Source organism: Nycticebus coucang, chromosome 10 (assembly GCF_027406575.1).
Source record: "Nycticebus coucang isolate mNycCou1 chromosome 10, mNycCou1.pri, whole genome shotgun sequence".
In the NCBI taxonomy this organism is placed as follows: domain Eukaryota; kingdom Metazoa; phylum Chordata; class Mammalia; order Primates; family Lorisidae; genus Nycticebus; species Nycticebus coucang.
Window position 1 is genome coordinate 64296686 of NC_069789.1, and position 16795 is coordinate 64313480.

Below are 16795 nucleotides of genomic sequence, written 5' to 3' on the forward strand. Positions count from 1 at the left end.
CAGTGCAACAATTTAATGGAAATCTCCTGGTAACTCATTACAATGATCTCTGTCAATAATATCATTTTGATTTTAAAAAGTAATTGCACCAATTTGATGACTACTGCTGCACCAATTAAAACATTTAAACATGTATTTCTGGTACTGACTTTACTAATAAATGCACTTTTGAAATAAAATTTATAACTAGTTCCAAAAACTGTCTTGTAGCTAGATATTACTAGTACTTTATAAAGATTTATACACAAACACACACATATGCGATCAAACCAAAAGATCTTTACACAAGTCATGGTTGATACAATACAGTTAGTCATTCTTCACCACGCCCTAGTTGGGACAAGATCCTGACCTGTAAGGTATATCTGCTCCTTGTTAGCAGCCCATTACAGCAAGGGGAACTGAATATATTGCCTAAGTTGTGGACTCCAAAGATTCAAAGTAAGAAGATAATTACAGAAAATGATGCTCTGGAGAGAACAGAATATGTGAAGATGTGCCTTAGTATAATGCATATTCAGAAAACTACTTCTTAGGATCTGACAAAGTGCTGTCATTACCTTTGACTGTTTCAATGCTTACGTTTCTCCAAAATGGCAAAGTTATGGAAATGTGTAAGAATTGTTTCTGCAGGTGGACTGTTAAGTGAAATAAACAATGGTAGACTTTAAGGGAAAAAAAATCAGATAAACAAATTTTACTGTACTCATTTTTTGTTTTCATATTTTTATATTAGGATGTACAATTTTCAAAGCTAGTAACAGTATTTTTTGTATGTGTATTTAAAGCATAACAAAATACAAGTTTCACAAAAGATGTACATATTACAGTACTATTGAAATATGAGGCACAGGGTAATTATGCATTTGTGGGTTATGAACATAATACATTCATTTTTTTAAAGAATTAACAGTTAATGTGAATAACATTTTGGTTAAAATAAATATGGTAAAAGTTAACAGTAACACCTAAAGTGTATGGATAAAAGAGAGGTGTTTTGTAATAGATACTATATAGAATGGTAAAGCATTCATGAAATGGTCATAGCATCTTACTAAATTTACAATCATTGCACATTGTTGAGCACTTTATTTATACAGAGATACCCTTTATCCACAATTTCTAAACCTCACCATACAAAACAAAGTTACCCCACATTTTCCCCTGGGTAATGGTACCAATGTCTAAATAAGGTTTAGAATCAGATATATCTTTCATATCATTGCTTCTGAAATTAATTCAAATGTTTAACTTAATATTAAATTTACTTATAAACAAAAATAAAGAGAACATCTTATAGGTGATTATAAAAATTAGAACTTCTAATCATCTTCATAATTCTTTGAAATGATCCCATTAAAAATTAAAATTTGGTTTTTACATAGTGGTTTCCTCAGGAAAAATATGAACACTTAGATTAAAAAAAAGATATAATATCCAAAACAGAAACTTTCCACAAGTAGAAAATAATGATTTCCCTGATCATTATTACATTCTTTCTAGCTATTTCCTTCTAGCAGATACATTCACTGAGAAGAAAAGCTTAAATCTTTACTTAAAAGTCACTATGGACGGGTCAAGCTAATGAATTTTAGATCCATGTATTCCTAACGATTGCAAGAAAAAGGACAGCATCTGTTCCTACCAGAGAACATTTCATCTGAGTCAATTCTGTTATGTCAAAGTGACCGTGACATTAACGGTCAACAAAAACAATTCTTGTATTTCTGGAGATAAGTCTATGGATCATCACTGTCAATGTTAAAAGTCACAAGAATTTGGGAGAAACTGCATTCAGCCCTCATAAAACAAAAAGAAACCCAACCAGACTGCCTTCATCCATTCCAAATAAAATTACTCTTCAGATACCACGTGTAACTGACTACATCTTGAAATACAAGAGTTTATACTTTTTTGCCCTTTATACATTTTTGAAATTACAAAGCCCTGAAAATAATTCAAATGAGCATATGAAAAACAAAACCAGCAGTTCCATAGGCTAAGGGGAGGTGTTCTCTGAGCGTGAGGTTCTTACGTTGGCAGGATAATCCATCCCAGGGTATGATGCTGCGGCCTGTCCCGTAACAGCGACTGCCTCTTGGCTTCTTCCCTTCACAATTCTGTGAGGAACTGTTTCCACTGATATGAGGGCATTCAGGGAAAACACATCTGCACAACAGTGTCAACTAAACTCTGCCCATTTCCTTAAGCTAAACAAAGTGTTACCATCTCTGGTCATCTTCATGCACAAATACAGTACTCTGCTCAAAAGCTTCTCATTAGAAATGTTAATCTCCTAACAATTCCGGCTGTAGTAAAGGCCACTTTTCATTTCATTAAACATATTCTAGAATGACAACCTTGTTAAAGAATTGAAACTGTATCAACATTCACAGGTACAGCATAACACACATCCTTTCTTCCTCTTTAACAAGACCAAACACATGCATACTGGGAGGCCCCAAATTTAAAAAGCTTAAAAAAAAAAATGTTTTCCATCCAGAAAAAGTGTGATATACCAAACATTTTAAAAGAGGATTATGTTCTCAGAAAATATGAAACATTAATGGATAAAATGCACATACAATATAAATAAGAAAGTAACTTGTATATAAAAAAATTTCTGAAGGGAACCAATCTGAACTTCAATACAATCTATGAAAAAAAATATGGTTACATTATAGTGTACAATTATGAGTTAAAATGTATTTAAATTTATAAAGAAATTGAAATATAGTACTGTAAGGTTATTCAAAGAATGTTTTCAAATGTACAAACAATAATAAAAACACACAGAAAAAGCTTGGGCAATGTGCAACTTTAAAAATAACTATCACACCAGCCAAACAAATCCTTAACCACTTTTTAAATGGATTCATTTATACCATTTCAATGCAAAGACAATATTAAAGATATTAAAACAAAAAATACTCTTCAGTGTCTGACTCACATTTTGTCCCCAAATCTTTTCACATTTAATAGTTGCAAGCAAAGAATTTTAAATGGTTCTCAAATAGTTTATGTCTATATTTATTATAAGAAGTATATTTGAAACTACAATGCTAAAAACTAAAACACATACTTCAAACTTAAAATAATCACAAAAGTTCACAATTGTGTTCAACACAGTGTCCATAAATTACTAAAACCCAAGCAAGTCACATGTTCAGATACTTTTCCTCAGATTTCAAGTCTATCCTGAGGTGTGCCAAGCTGCCCCTTCCATATTTGGTACCAGCAGTCTACCTGAACACAATTTATTTGCAGAAAACTCTAAACGATTCTAAAACCCTTTATCCATTGAAAACCATCCTGTTTCTTTTATTCTCCAAACATGCAATTTGATTTCCAAAGTCATTTGGGGGTTACAAGGTGATTTGGATTGGTACAAAATGAAGCTTATAAGAAAACTGGTTAAGGATTCAAAGCCCATGAGCTCTGAATAGTAATCTTAACACCCAGACATAAACGGGGAGGTATGATTTGCACAAAAATACTTTAAATTATTTTTACGCTGTTCTTTGTGGTCTTGCACTGTTTAGTTGCTCGCGGTGCACGCGTGCATTCTCTTTGCTACATCGTACACGTAGGTGACGTCTGGTCGCTTCTCTGGATCTGGGTTGATGCATGTATTCACTAACTGTCGTAGCTGCAAAGAAAGAAAAAATATGAACCCGCTTAAGACAACTTTTCTAGTTATTTAAAAGAAAATTCTGAATAGCCATGGATTTACAAGGAAAGTACATTTTCTAAGTATTCGCTTTACTAGAAATATATATATATATATATTTCTTATATATATATAAAAGACTGCTGTCAATGATTTTACAGTTAAATGTTCTAAGATGTATGCATAGTCATTGAGAGTGTTAATGTTAACCAAGCAGTCTTTTCCACAATTAGAGGCATTAAAGTAGGTTTTTGGTTTTCATAGTTTTTCAAAGGATAGCAGTCACTAAATATTGTATGTTTTTAACTATAAGCCTCCAAGTTAATTGTAGGTATACTTATGCACATTTGATGTGTCACTTACCACATTAGCCTTACTTATAAATTTAAACTTTCATAAAGGCAATTAGGGTACATAACCATTATATCTACATTTATCATGAACCATTTTATATAGATATATAAAATGTTTTATATTAAGCTTTATATTAGAGAAACAGCATTCTTCTTAAACTAAGAGTAATCATTACAAGCAAGGGAAGTTATAAGTTTTATTCTAATCCTCTATGGTGAAGAGTTGAGGTTTTACTTATTTATATCACAAAAGAAGGCACATTTCAATAAGTAAAGAAAATGCCCTTCCACATGGCCCTAGCAGGTAGAAGAATATAACAATTTATTCTCGATTCTAGTTGCTAACAACTTTAAAACTACGTGTCATCACAATATTGTATCTGGTCTTTCATAGACAATAAACCAAATTAGGGAAAATCAAATGCTTTTGCTTGGTAAGTCCATGTTTAGGAATAATGTAGACATTTGGAAAACTTGCATAATTTCTTCTGGCCACTTAGCAAATTATCAAATTACCATAACTTCTTCATAGTCCTTGCCTTCTATGATAAACCAGTTTTCAACTAGAAGAAACAGAACTGGTATGAAAATGTGCTGGCGGAGAAATGTCATTCTGAAAGAAGAGGAATGGAAAGGAGCCTGGAAGGTGAGGGGTCAGAGTTTGGTAAGGAAATGGAAGCCAGTGGAAAGCTGTCTCACTGAAGGCTCTCTGTTACCCTGTGTCCTTGGGCAGTCATTGTCTCTAACGGTTTATTTCTTCATCATTAACAATAAAAAGGGAAGCTGTAGTAGAAGACTTAGAAGGGTTCTTCTAGTTCTAACCCCTTCAATTGTATGATTCTAGCAGAATGAAATTTAATGATTCAACATTAGCCACATTTAGAAATTAAACAATGTTGGATGGTAATGTTACAATCACTGAGAGGTTCTCAAGATTTTAATTTATAGTATTTGCAAACAAGCATAGTATTAAAAACCCTTAAGGAATATAGCAATAAACAAGACATTTTATTGTGATGATCTAAGAGAAATTTAAGTTGGAAAGAGGTTGGCATTTTACCAGTCAGAATAAAAACAAACTATGCACAATGCAGAGAAAAGTAGGGAAAGTACTTATATAATGATACATATTTTACAAGATGATACGTTCTAACAGGTCACATAGCTGTGCTAGCAGCTATTTTGTTTAGAGATAAAAATGGTAAAAAAAGCAGAAAGGTTGGCAGGAAAAAGATAATTGCGGTACAAGAACTTATTAAATGTAACCAAAATGCAAGTAGATAGTTACAATTTTTTGGCTTTATAATGCTACCACATCCTTCAAGCTGGTTCAGAAACCTTCCTTTTTTTGCATATATTTCAGAATAAGGTCAAATTTGCAACCACTCATAAGGAATGTCTGACTCTGAAGTTCTCCTGGCATGAGTAAAAACAGGATTAGATACATGATAAAGTTTAGTTGAATAAGGCTGATTCTCCAGCTCTCCAAAATAAAGAATGAGAATTAGAAATAATAAAAAGGCATAGAATATGGTGAATAAAGAGAAAGAAAAAAATATGGTCAATAGAGAGTTAGGGAGAGCACCAGGATGCAAATGTTTAACTGGTCCTTGAAGACGGCCTCAGTAAGGGGTGACAGGTCAGTCAGGAACCCCACGACCCCCATGAGAGACAGAGCCAAGGCAATGCAGTGTTTGCGTTTCCCTCCCCTGTTACTGGTTCAATCTCTATCAAATATGAAGCTTATTTTCATATGATTTTTCTTTTCCAGAGAAATTAACAAAGTTATCACTGTATTATCACTGTATAAAATCAAATATGTGAAATATAAAATATGCATACCACACCATATTTATAAGTCAATCTGTTGGTAAAATTTTCCCTAAACTATTATTGTTATATAATAAACAAGTTAATAAAATATTAAAAGAAAACTTTATGAAATCAAAAAATGCTTTGGTAGCAACTCCGACTCACCTCACCAAGGACCTGCTCTGTAAGAGACACTATGTTGGTGGCATTGGATGATAAAGAATCTGTCCCCAGGGAAGGTTTACTGTCCATATAGGAAGTGACAGAAGGATTCGTTTTCCTTTCTGACTGACTCTTCCTCCTTTTTGCTCCTTGCTTCCTCCCCTTTCATTTGTTCATTCATTCATTTGATCATTTAGTAATTTCTTATGGAAAATTACGTGCCGGGAACTTGATTGGGTGGCAAGGATAAAGCAATAAATGAAACACATATGGCAATGCCATTTAACAGCTTACAACGCAGGGGAGGAAGATGGATGGAACAAAGAAATAAATGTGAGATCAAGGAAATCATAACTGTTTATAATCCTAACTGTCATAATTGTCACTGTTACAAACTACAAAGTGACAAGTGTCTCCAGACATGTTGGTGAGGTAAGTGCAGCTGCCCCCAAGAAGGCACCAGGACTTTCCTCCTCTTTCTGTTGAACTCTGAGTGTCGCTCCTCATTTACTGAGGACACCCTCCAACGGTGTTCTTCTCCATCCCAAGTAGTGCAAGCATCATCTCGGGTCATTTTGACATTTACTTGAATGTCATCCGGCACGGAAGTTTCTTGATTATGTGGCTGTGATCTTCACCTTCATTCCATTTTAGTCTTTGCTTGCCAGAGACACGACTGTTTTTTAAAAAGCCGAGTCAGAGCAGAAATATGAGCGCATGCTCCTGTCCTTCTCCAGCACGGCTGCGCGCTGACTCCTCTGAGACCATTTCCCCGTCCTGTCACCCTCCTCAGTCTTCTCCATTTGGATGTCTGTTCAGTGTGAGCCCAGACTTCATTTTCTCTGTCGTGTCCTTACTCGTTTCCCTTGTAGGTTTATCTCTCTTTGACAATCTTTCAAATGCTGGTGCGCCCCAACGTTTTTCCTTTCCTTATCTCTTTTCCCTTTCACTCTACCTTCTTACCCTAAACAAGCACATTTATGCCCAAGGTTTCAATGACAACCAACATGCCCAGGACACAAGTACGTGTCTTCAGCCCAGACCTCTTTGCAGGTGCTGTTCATACATCTCCAATACATGCCTTGAGAGCATGCCTGCCCACAGATCCTCATATTAAAAATGTTTAGAACGGAGACCTTCCTACTTCTTCTCCTGTAACCAGTGCTTCCTATCCTGAATAGCACCTCCAATTTCTCAAGCCACAAATCTGAAATTCATACAAGACACCTTGAAGAGCCAAATGTCACTCCATTTTGTAAGTAAGGCTCCATTTTAGAACCAGCCCCGTTACAGGAAAAGGGCCACAGTGACGCCCCTTCCGGGCAGGACCGATAAGCCCAGCCCAGGTGGGGCCAGCCTATCAGAAGTGGACAAGCATCCCTTCCCAGATTCTGACGCACACTCACCCCATGGCACCTCCGACGTACCAGGTGGCGTCAGGCACCCCTAGACAACGGCTCAGCCAATGACAACCCCTCCCGACAGACGCCTGACGAATTCCCCTATACGCCTTTAAAAACCTCCCCCCCGCGTCATTTTGAGGTCGCCTCTCCGCAGCCACGCTGTAGAGTGGAGTGACCGGGACATAAGCTTGAATGAAGGCACTCCTTTGCTTTTACATGTGCCTACGGTGGTCTATTAGCGGCGATTTCGGTCCCAACCTCATCATACTTCCTCCCAACTTGCCTAATAATCACCCAGTCCCACTGTTTCCAGACTGCTTAAGTCTTGTGTTTGTTCATGCCAGACAATCTCCACTGCCACACTTCTGGAATGGTCTTCCAACTGATGGCTTTGCTTTCAATTTTCTTCCAACCTCCCTAGCACTGCCTAACTACCAAGTTAATTATACTTGAACTTTAAGCATTTCAATGGCTCTCCATTGCCTTCTGGAAAGTCTAGTATGTACCCCTAGCCTGGGGCAACATGAGTCTCTAAAACTTAGCTCCTGCTTACCTTTCCAGTCTCATAGTTAGCCCTAAACTCCACCTCCCTCTCCTATCCTTCCTTAGTAGCTGTGATAAAGCACTTGTAGTTCTGTGCTCACCTGCTTCATGCCCCCATATCTTTATGCTGCTCCTTTGTTTATAACGCCTCCCTGAAATCCCCTCACCCTCTGGACTGCCCTAAGTACACATCTCACCACATTCTCTCTTCTCCAAAGCATTCCCTTGTTACCCTACTTTCCATGTAGAAATTATTATTTTCTTTTTTTTTTTTTTGTAGAGACAGAGTCTCACTTTATGGCCCTCGGTAGAGTGCCGTGGCCTCACACAGCTCACAGCAACCTCCAACTCCTGGGCTTAGGCGATTCTCTTGCCTCAGCCTCCCGAGCAGCTGGGACTACAGGCGCCCGCCACAACGCCCAGCTATTTTTTTGTTGCAGTTTGGCCGGGGCTGGGTTTGAACCCGTCACCCTCGGTATATGGGGCCGGCGCCTTACCGACTGAGCCACAGGTGCCGCCCAGAAATTATTATTTTCTACTTGGCCTTCATGTACCCTTCACATACTTTGATGAAAGCCCTTTTAACACTTTACTGTACTTCATTTAAGGTATGTTTTTCTCTTGAAGTGGACAGATACCGTGTGAGCAGTAAGTGCTTGTTCTCTAGGATTGGAAGGATATTGGGTAACTTCTGGCTGAGGAAAAAAGGGAAGGCTTTGTGGAGGTGGTATCTGAGCAGAAGTCTGAAGCATGAACATAATATATAAAATGGGAGGAGAGAATTCTGAGCAGAGATAAGGGAATGATCACAGGTGCTCAGCCCTGGAAAATAAGTACAGGTGTGTGAGAGCGATGGCAAACACTTCCGAAGGATGGGGTAGCAACAGGATGGAGCAATATGCTGAAGCCAAATAAAAGAAAGACTTAAGGGGGTTATTCACACAGGCAACAGGAAATCAGTTAAGGCAAGAGAGAGAGGTCACAAGAGCCTCAGCACCTATTTTCTTGGTATAGTTAAAAAGGGGCAAAATAGAGCAATGCCAGCAGAATGCTGATTTAGTTTCCCTGAGATTTCAGGTAAGAGATAGCCTTCCTCAGATGTTTTTACCAGGGATCTGAAAGGGAAGTGATGCCATCAGCAGAAGTTACCTCTGTTACCTCTGGGTAACAGAGGAGGAGGGGTGATTTTGGGAGGGAAAGAGGTACGCTTTGAATTGTGAAGCTATTACACTGATACACTCACGTATTGAGGTCTGGGGAGAAATATGAATTCCTGAATTTTGAGTTTAATTTTATATCCATATCCCAAATAACTGAATTGTATATATTAAATAATTTTGGACTATATTTTAGGACACAGCACAAGTGTAAAGTTATTAACCTATATTGGACATAATTTTGAGTTGTGTGGTTCTCTTAAATACATATTTAACTTAGTCTTGCTTAAGGAAAGGCATTCTGCATATAAAAATATCCCATTATTTACACAGAATTTAACATTTTACAAAATATTACACATTAATTTATTTTCAATGCACTGTAAACCCCCCAATCTCATTTTATAGATGAAGAAACTAAGAACTAATTTAAAAATTGATGGTGGAGGCTCAGTGCCTGTGGCTCAAGCGGCTAAGGCGCCAGCCACATGTCCAGCCCGGGCCTGCCAAACAACAATGGTGGCTACAACCAAAAAATAGCCAGGGGTTGTGGCAGGTGCCTGTAGTCCCAGCTACTTGGGAGGCAGAGGCAGGAGAATCACTTGAGCCTAGGAGTTTGAGGTTGCTGTGAGCTGTGATGCCACAGCACTCTACCCAGGGTGACAGCTTGAAGCTCTGTCTGAAAAAAAAAAAAAAAATTGATGGTGGAACGTCAATTGGAACCCAGATTTTTTATTTTTTTCTCTCTTTTTTTTTTTCTTTTTTCTTTTTTGAGATGGAGTCTTGCTATATTGCAAGGTTGGTTTTGCACACCTGGGCTGAAGTGATCCGCCCACCTTAGCCACCCTGGGACTACAGGCATACACCATCACATCTGGTACTTTTAAAACTTTATTTAAAGACAGGTTCTCACTATATTGCCCTTGATGATGGCCAACTCCTGGCCTCAGCAATCCTGCTAATACAGCTCTTTTACCATTTACCATTGTTGACAGCTTGCTTACTTTTACTTACTTGGTCTTTTGGTTTGAATTTCTTGTAAAGTTTTACATGCATAATAATCATCAATAACAGTAATTTCAAATCATTACCACGATGAAAGGATGTCACTTGGTTTAAGGTATCACCTGAGTTTTAATCAGGAGACTAGAGTTACCAGAGATTAGCAGGAAACACCAATTTTTAGGTAGATGTTACAGAGTAGAGAAAATATCTCAGCTAGTTTATTCTACTCAGAGATCAGTCTGACTTCCATTCAGTGAGCATAGCAGTAAGGAGATGCCCTATCAGGGGTCCTCAAACTTTTTAAACAGGGGGCCAGTTCGCTGTCCCTCAGACCGTTGTTCATAGTTTTTTTTTATAGTTTAAAAAAGAAAAAACTATGAACAAATTCCTATGCACACTGCACATATCTTATTTTGAAGTAAAAAAACAAAATGGGAACAAATACAATCACACTGCCTCATCTGGCCGGTGGGCTGTAGTTTGAGGACCCCTGCTAGACTTCCTTAAGGGTGTCCACCTTATGTGCTATTTGTTTTCCCTTAAGCAAATCAGCAGAATAGAATCCAGGTTATTGTTAAAGAGTATATAAACTTAAACAGTGTGCCAAAGTCTTGCTAAGACTCTGTAAGACATAATTCATCTTTATAACTCTGGATAATCTAAGTTCTATGGTTTAGTCAAATTAGATAACCAGAAGGCTGGATCTTGGGAGCACATTAGTTTATCCAGCTGTCAAATCATCTTTCCAAAACTGTGCTTTAAAGCTTGCTTTGGATTTTACCAAATATCATTTTGGTATTTCCTATGAAATTGCCATTGAAGATACTTCCTGGCATATTACTCAAGGATCCTTATACAAGTCTGAGCTATTTCACTATAATTTAGTAGGAAAAACGTTATCTTCTCTTAGAAACCAGTAGATGTCTTTCTTAAAAACAGAAACTCATTTGCTTACTATCTTTCCCTTTGTCCTTTGTGCCATGACATAAAGGAAGGAGCAAGCAGATGAGCAGCTCAACAACACTAACCGTGTTGACCGTTAGGATATGCATATTTACACTCCCTTCGATCCCTGGTTCAACATTTGTACTTACATGTCTGTTTTAATGATTGAGAAGTCATGTCTTTTGCTGTAAGTTATCTCAGCTCTTTTTTGGAAAAAATGATTTTAAATTATATAAAATAGGAGATTAATGTGGAGGCTAACTTCTTGATTTGATGTAGTTTTCTTGGATATACAGTAAGTAACTACTAGTTGTTCTAAAGATATATTTAGATAGACTTGTTACTTTAGTGGGTAAAAATGAGTTCTTTTGGCGTAGTCTTTTTTCATAGTAAGGGGAAAAAATCACCAGTTTTATGCCTTTAACTTTAATAATTTGGTAAAAATGCAAATTTATATGGATCCATGAATAGTCTCTTATCAGATTAAATAACTGCTATATATTAACAAGGTCACATCTCTTCTTTTTTAATGTATACAAAATTATAATATCACTCCTAGATGATAATTTGTGTCCCTGCCATAATGAATAGAAGGATAAAATAGTCACTTATGTATGACAAACCAGGAATAGTATTAACAGATAAGGTTTAAAATTCATTAAGTAGAGGAAGAGAAAAACCCTTGGCTTTTTTTGTCAACAAATTTTTGTTAAATTATACACAATAGGTTGATAAGTGGTTACTAACAGATGCACTTTCTTTGCAGCTAATGGACATATCTAGATGTTACGTTATTCATATTTTGATGGCCTATGGAATTATTAGTTTTTCTAAGACTCCAGTGAACAACTGGAAATACAGTTTTCTGAACATTTTCGGATCAAAAGACATCTCTTTATGCTCTACAAGATAATTCTGGGTCTTCAACTAAATATTAGTTCCAGTGTTAGAGCAGAGAGAAGACTATTTCCTAAAAGGTAACATTTATGAACCATTCTATGATTTTTATACTATTTATTCAATCTTCATTAACACCTCAATGGGGTAGACACTACTATTACATACAATTTCACAAAGTATTGAAATTTCACATTCCTAAGATCACAAAGTCTTAAAAGGCAAGGAATGGATTTGAACTGAAGCAGTCTAGCTTAATCAAAGACACAATTCCCTTCACAGTAGCTTCAAAGAAAATGAAATACCTAGGAATGTACCTAACAAAAGAGGTGAAGAACCTCTACAAAGAGAATTATGAAACTCTAGGAAAAGAAACAGCAGAAGACATTGACAAATGGAAGAACATACCATGCTTTGGCTGGGAAGAATCAACACTGTTAAAATGTCTATACTTCCCAAAGCAATCTACAGATTCAATGCAATTCCCATTAAAATACCAACATCATACTTATGAAGAACTGGAAAAAATAGTTATTTTTGTATGGAACCAAAATACCCCCCATATGGCCAAGGCAATTTTTAGTAATAAAAACAAAGCTCAAGGCATCACTCTATCAGATTTTAGACTATATTATAAGTCTACGGTGATCAAAACAGCATGATATTGGCACAAAGATAGAGACATAGACATTTGGAACCAAATAGAAAACCGAGATATGAAACCAGTCTTTTACAGCCAACTAATCTTTCATAAACCAATAAATAAATAAATAAAAGGCACATACTAGGGAAAAGAATCCCTATTTAATAATAAATGGTACTGAGAGAACTGGGTAACCACACATAAAAGAATGAAACTGGACCTACACCTTTCACCACTTACAAAAATTGATTCAGGATGGATAAAAGATTTAAATCTAAGCCATGAAATGATAAAAAAAAAAAAACCCTAGAAGAAAGTGTGGGAACAACTCTTGAAGATGTTGGCCTGGGGAAATATTTTATGAAGACTTCAGCGGCAACAACAATAAAATAAACAAATGGGACTTAAACTGAAAAGCTTCTATGAAGCTAAAGGACACAACAATCAAAGCAAATAGACAACCTTCAGAATGGGAAAAGATATTTGCATGTTATGAATCTGACAACAGTTTCTGATACACTAGGATCTATACAGAACTCACATTAATCAACAAAAAAAGAGCAAACAATCCCATCTATCACTGGGCAACAGACATTAACAGAAACTTCTCTCAGGAAGACAGACAAATAGATGGCTAACAAACATGAAAAAATGCTCATCGTCCCTAGTCATTAGAGAAATGAGAGTCAAAACCACCCTGAGATATCACTTAACCCCAGTAAGATGAAAACACATCACAAGGTCCCAAAGTTGCAGATGCTGGTGTGGATGTGGAGAAAGGGAAACACTTTTACATTGTTTGTGGGACTGCAAACTAATGCAGCATCTTTGGAAAGAAGTAAGGAGAATCCTCAAAGGACTCAAAATAGACTGCCTGATTGACCCCACAATCCCACTAGTAGGCATGTACCCAGAAGAAAAAAAATCATTTTATCATAAGGACATGTGCACTAGATTGTTTATCACAGCTCAATTTATGATGGCCAAGATGGAAAAACAACCTAAATGCCCATCAACTCAGAAATGGATTAACAAACTGTGGTACATGTATATCATAGATACCTTACGGCCATAAAAAAGATGGTGACTTTTATATTAACCTGGTTAGAGCTGAAACAGTCATTTTAGTAAAGTATCACAAGAATGGAAAATCAAATATCTAATGTGCTCAATAATAATATGAAGCCAGGAGAAGACCTGAATTCATGCCTACAGATAAAAAACTCATTTCAATTCAAGTTGGGGGGAAGGAGAACAAGGAAGGGAGAAAATGGAAGAAAGGGGATTTGGTGTGTGTGGAGGGGGGCTGACACACCTTTTGAGTGCAGGACATAACTACAAGAGGGACTCTACCTAACAAATTCAAATATTGTGACCTGGTTGTCCTCTCACATCAACCTTTAAGGAAAAAAAAAAAAAAGAACCTAGGCTTTTAAACATAGTACCATGCCATATTGCTAGAGGAGAATTTCTAATTTGGCCTGCAGAATCCCTCCTGGCCACCTATGTACAAAGGTGGGGTGACCTTCTACATTGTCAAGGATACATTGTTAGCAATTGGATTTTCAAAGGAATGTTAGCTCTCAACACCAGTTCCTTTGGTTTCTGAAATCAGTGGATCTACCTTCCTATTTCACAGGCCAATTCTGATAAAACAAAACAAAACAAAAATTTTCTCTAGGGCTCTGCAAAACTCATGGTAAGACATAGGCCAACTCTATCTGTGAGAGATCCACTTAAATTATGACACAAAAAGTATAGTTTTTTTATAATTAGAATGGTAATTTTAATATTATTTCTAATTTATTCATAAAGGTGGTAGTAACTCCCTTCAAGTGGGTAAAATATACTTGAATTCTAACATTCTTTATTCAAGATAATAAACTTACATACTGACCCGATGAACACACAAAAAATGCCTCTAGGTTTTTTCTCAAAATCAGACAGTAAATAATCAAAATGAGGTAATTATCATACAGACCTTCCTCAATGTTGGTCTTAAGTTTTTAACAAAGTTTCCATAGACCTCTGAGAGAAAGGAAATTACTTTTAAAATATTTACGATTTATCTAATACTTTGCAATTATTCTAAGTACTACATTACTAATCATGTTCAAGGAAAACAAGTGACATTCCTTTATGTCAGATTTCAATTTCTAAAAAATTTATCAGTCAACTGTTACTCAGAACAAATTCTCTGCTTAAATTCAGGGAGTTAGCTTTCAATTTATTATTTTAAATTATAGAAATAATTGCATTTCAGTAATCAATAGATATGACAAGATTAATAAAAATAAAATTTAAAAGGCATGTTATGAATATGTTATCTCAGAAACTATTTAGTTTGTATTACTTTCTACTCATTTGTAAAAAAAAGGATTGCTTGTTGCTTTAAAAAAATATTTTATACAATACATTAAAAATAAGGGAAAAATAAAAACCTGAATATGCAAAAACCTTTACAAAATTAGAAATAACTATTTAATTCAGATGCTTCAGAAAAATTTAAAAAGCAAACACAGAAATTTAAATGAGACAAAACAGACAGAGGAAAAAAAAATCAATTCTCTGTAATGTTTTTAAATGATTATGAAGTCATAAACCACATGGAAATGAATGTTGTCAATAAAGTAGAAAAAATACTTAATATATTTTGATCTATATATTTTAAAGAGATATCAAAGCAAATAGGTTAATATCAGAAATACTAAAAAGAAGACAGCATTAACAGTCATTGTTGTCAGGGTGATAACCCAATTACGGATCAAGTTCAGTCACGTACAGGTAATAACAATAGGGCTCTTTGTGCATTATAGCTTTAGGTCACTAACACAATTCTCAATAGAATAATAAAGACTAGTGCTATTGGTACTGTTTCTTTTTCACCCCCATCTTAATCCCTCTGAGACCAATTATGTTTTGTCAGCCTCCCAGATATACCCAATTTCCATCTACCCAAGGATACATTTTAGCACCCCAAAGTGGGTCTAATACATTAAAGAGCACTGAATTTTGGAGCTTTAAATATTTATACAAAATGATTAGGCGTATCCATTTTGTACACCAAGGTGTCACTTGTGATTGACTTGGGGGTAGAGAGAAAGGAGAAAAGAAAGTAATCTTACACAGATATAAGGTAATGTAATGTCTGTATTTCACAACTGAAGATCATGCAGTGTCTTTTGAAAACTATGAAAGTCTTACAGAAAGTTACATGATTTTATAGGATTCCACAGGATATGCGAAATATAGGGCACCATTTTGGATTCATGTCTTCAAGGAGCAAGTCTCCAGTGTCACTTCAAAAGCACAGGTGAACAAAGGGCCTGCTTAAATATATTTTTTAAACAAAAAATGGAACAGTCAAAGCTTAAAGATCTCATCTCATATGGCAACTTTTAGTAAGGCAGCCAGCTGATACTTTAAATGATGAAAATACTAAACTTAGTGAAACAATTTTTAGGAAGAAAAATCCAATAGTATTAACTGTGTTTGAAATAACACTCAATGCTAAGTTAATTTTAATGAATGGCACTATTACATATTAATATTATATATCTCTACATTTTAAAGAAAATAATTCTTATCTCAGCATTTGATTACATAATTACAGGAAATGCAGAAATATGTGTACAAATTTATTGTCAAACATTATTTGTGTCATAAAATATAATGTCCTCATTTAAATATTCTTGGGACAAGAAAAAAAATCCTCCAATACCATTTGAGTAACACTGGCTAATTTCCAGGAAAAAACTCCAGAAAACTTACATAGTTCCATAAAAGTCTGTTCATCTAGCACCTATAAACTAGAAACATTCAGACTGCACAAATGAATGAGCAAGTGTTATAAACTTAGTTTAACTTAAAAAATGTAAAATACTCTCTACTTGACACTTTCATCTTGTTTTTTCCCCCTTATTTACATAAAGCAGCTCGTTATGAGCAAAAAAACAAAGGTCACGTTTTTTGTTACTGACCTTCTTAAAAATCTTCTTTTAAACATATTTGGAATTTAAAAGTAAACAGAAATTATTTTAAAATGTGAGGTAGAAAAATCAGTTATAATTTTTAAAGGTTTCACATGAAGAATTTTCCTTTCCTTAAAGGTAGTCAATTGGAAAATAAAGTACTAATGCAATTATCACAAACTAGTGTTCATTATATGAAGGACAAAATATCACCTGATATCTTATTGTGATATA

General features: G+C 35.6%; 1 protein-coding gene across 2 annotated transcripts in view; it reads right to left on the minus strand.

Annotated features, from left to right (window-relative positions):
* Nucleotides 1–695: 695 nt before the first annotated feature.
* The window catches only part of NEK7 (NIMA related kinase 7), a 158398-nt gene continuing 142298 nt past the window's right edge, over nt 696–16795 (minus strand). For both annotated transcript variants that reach the window (XM_053606378.1, XM_053606379.1), the window contains exon 10: nt 696–3649. In XM_053606378.1, coding sequence (XP_053462353.1) covers nt 3539–3649 — 111 coding nt within the window. In that variant the 3' untranslated portion in view covers nt 696–3538. The remainder of the gene's footprint in view (nt 3650–16795) is intronic.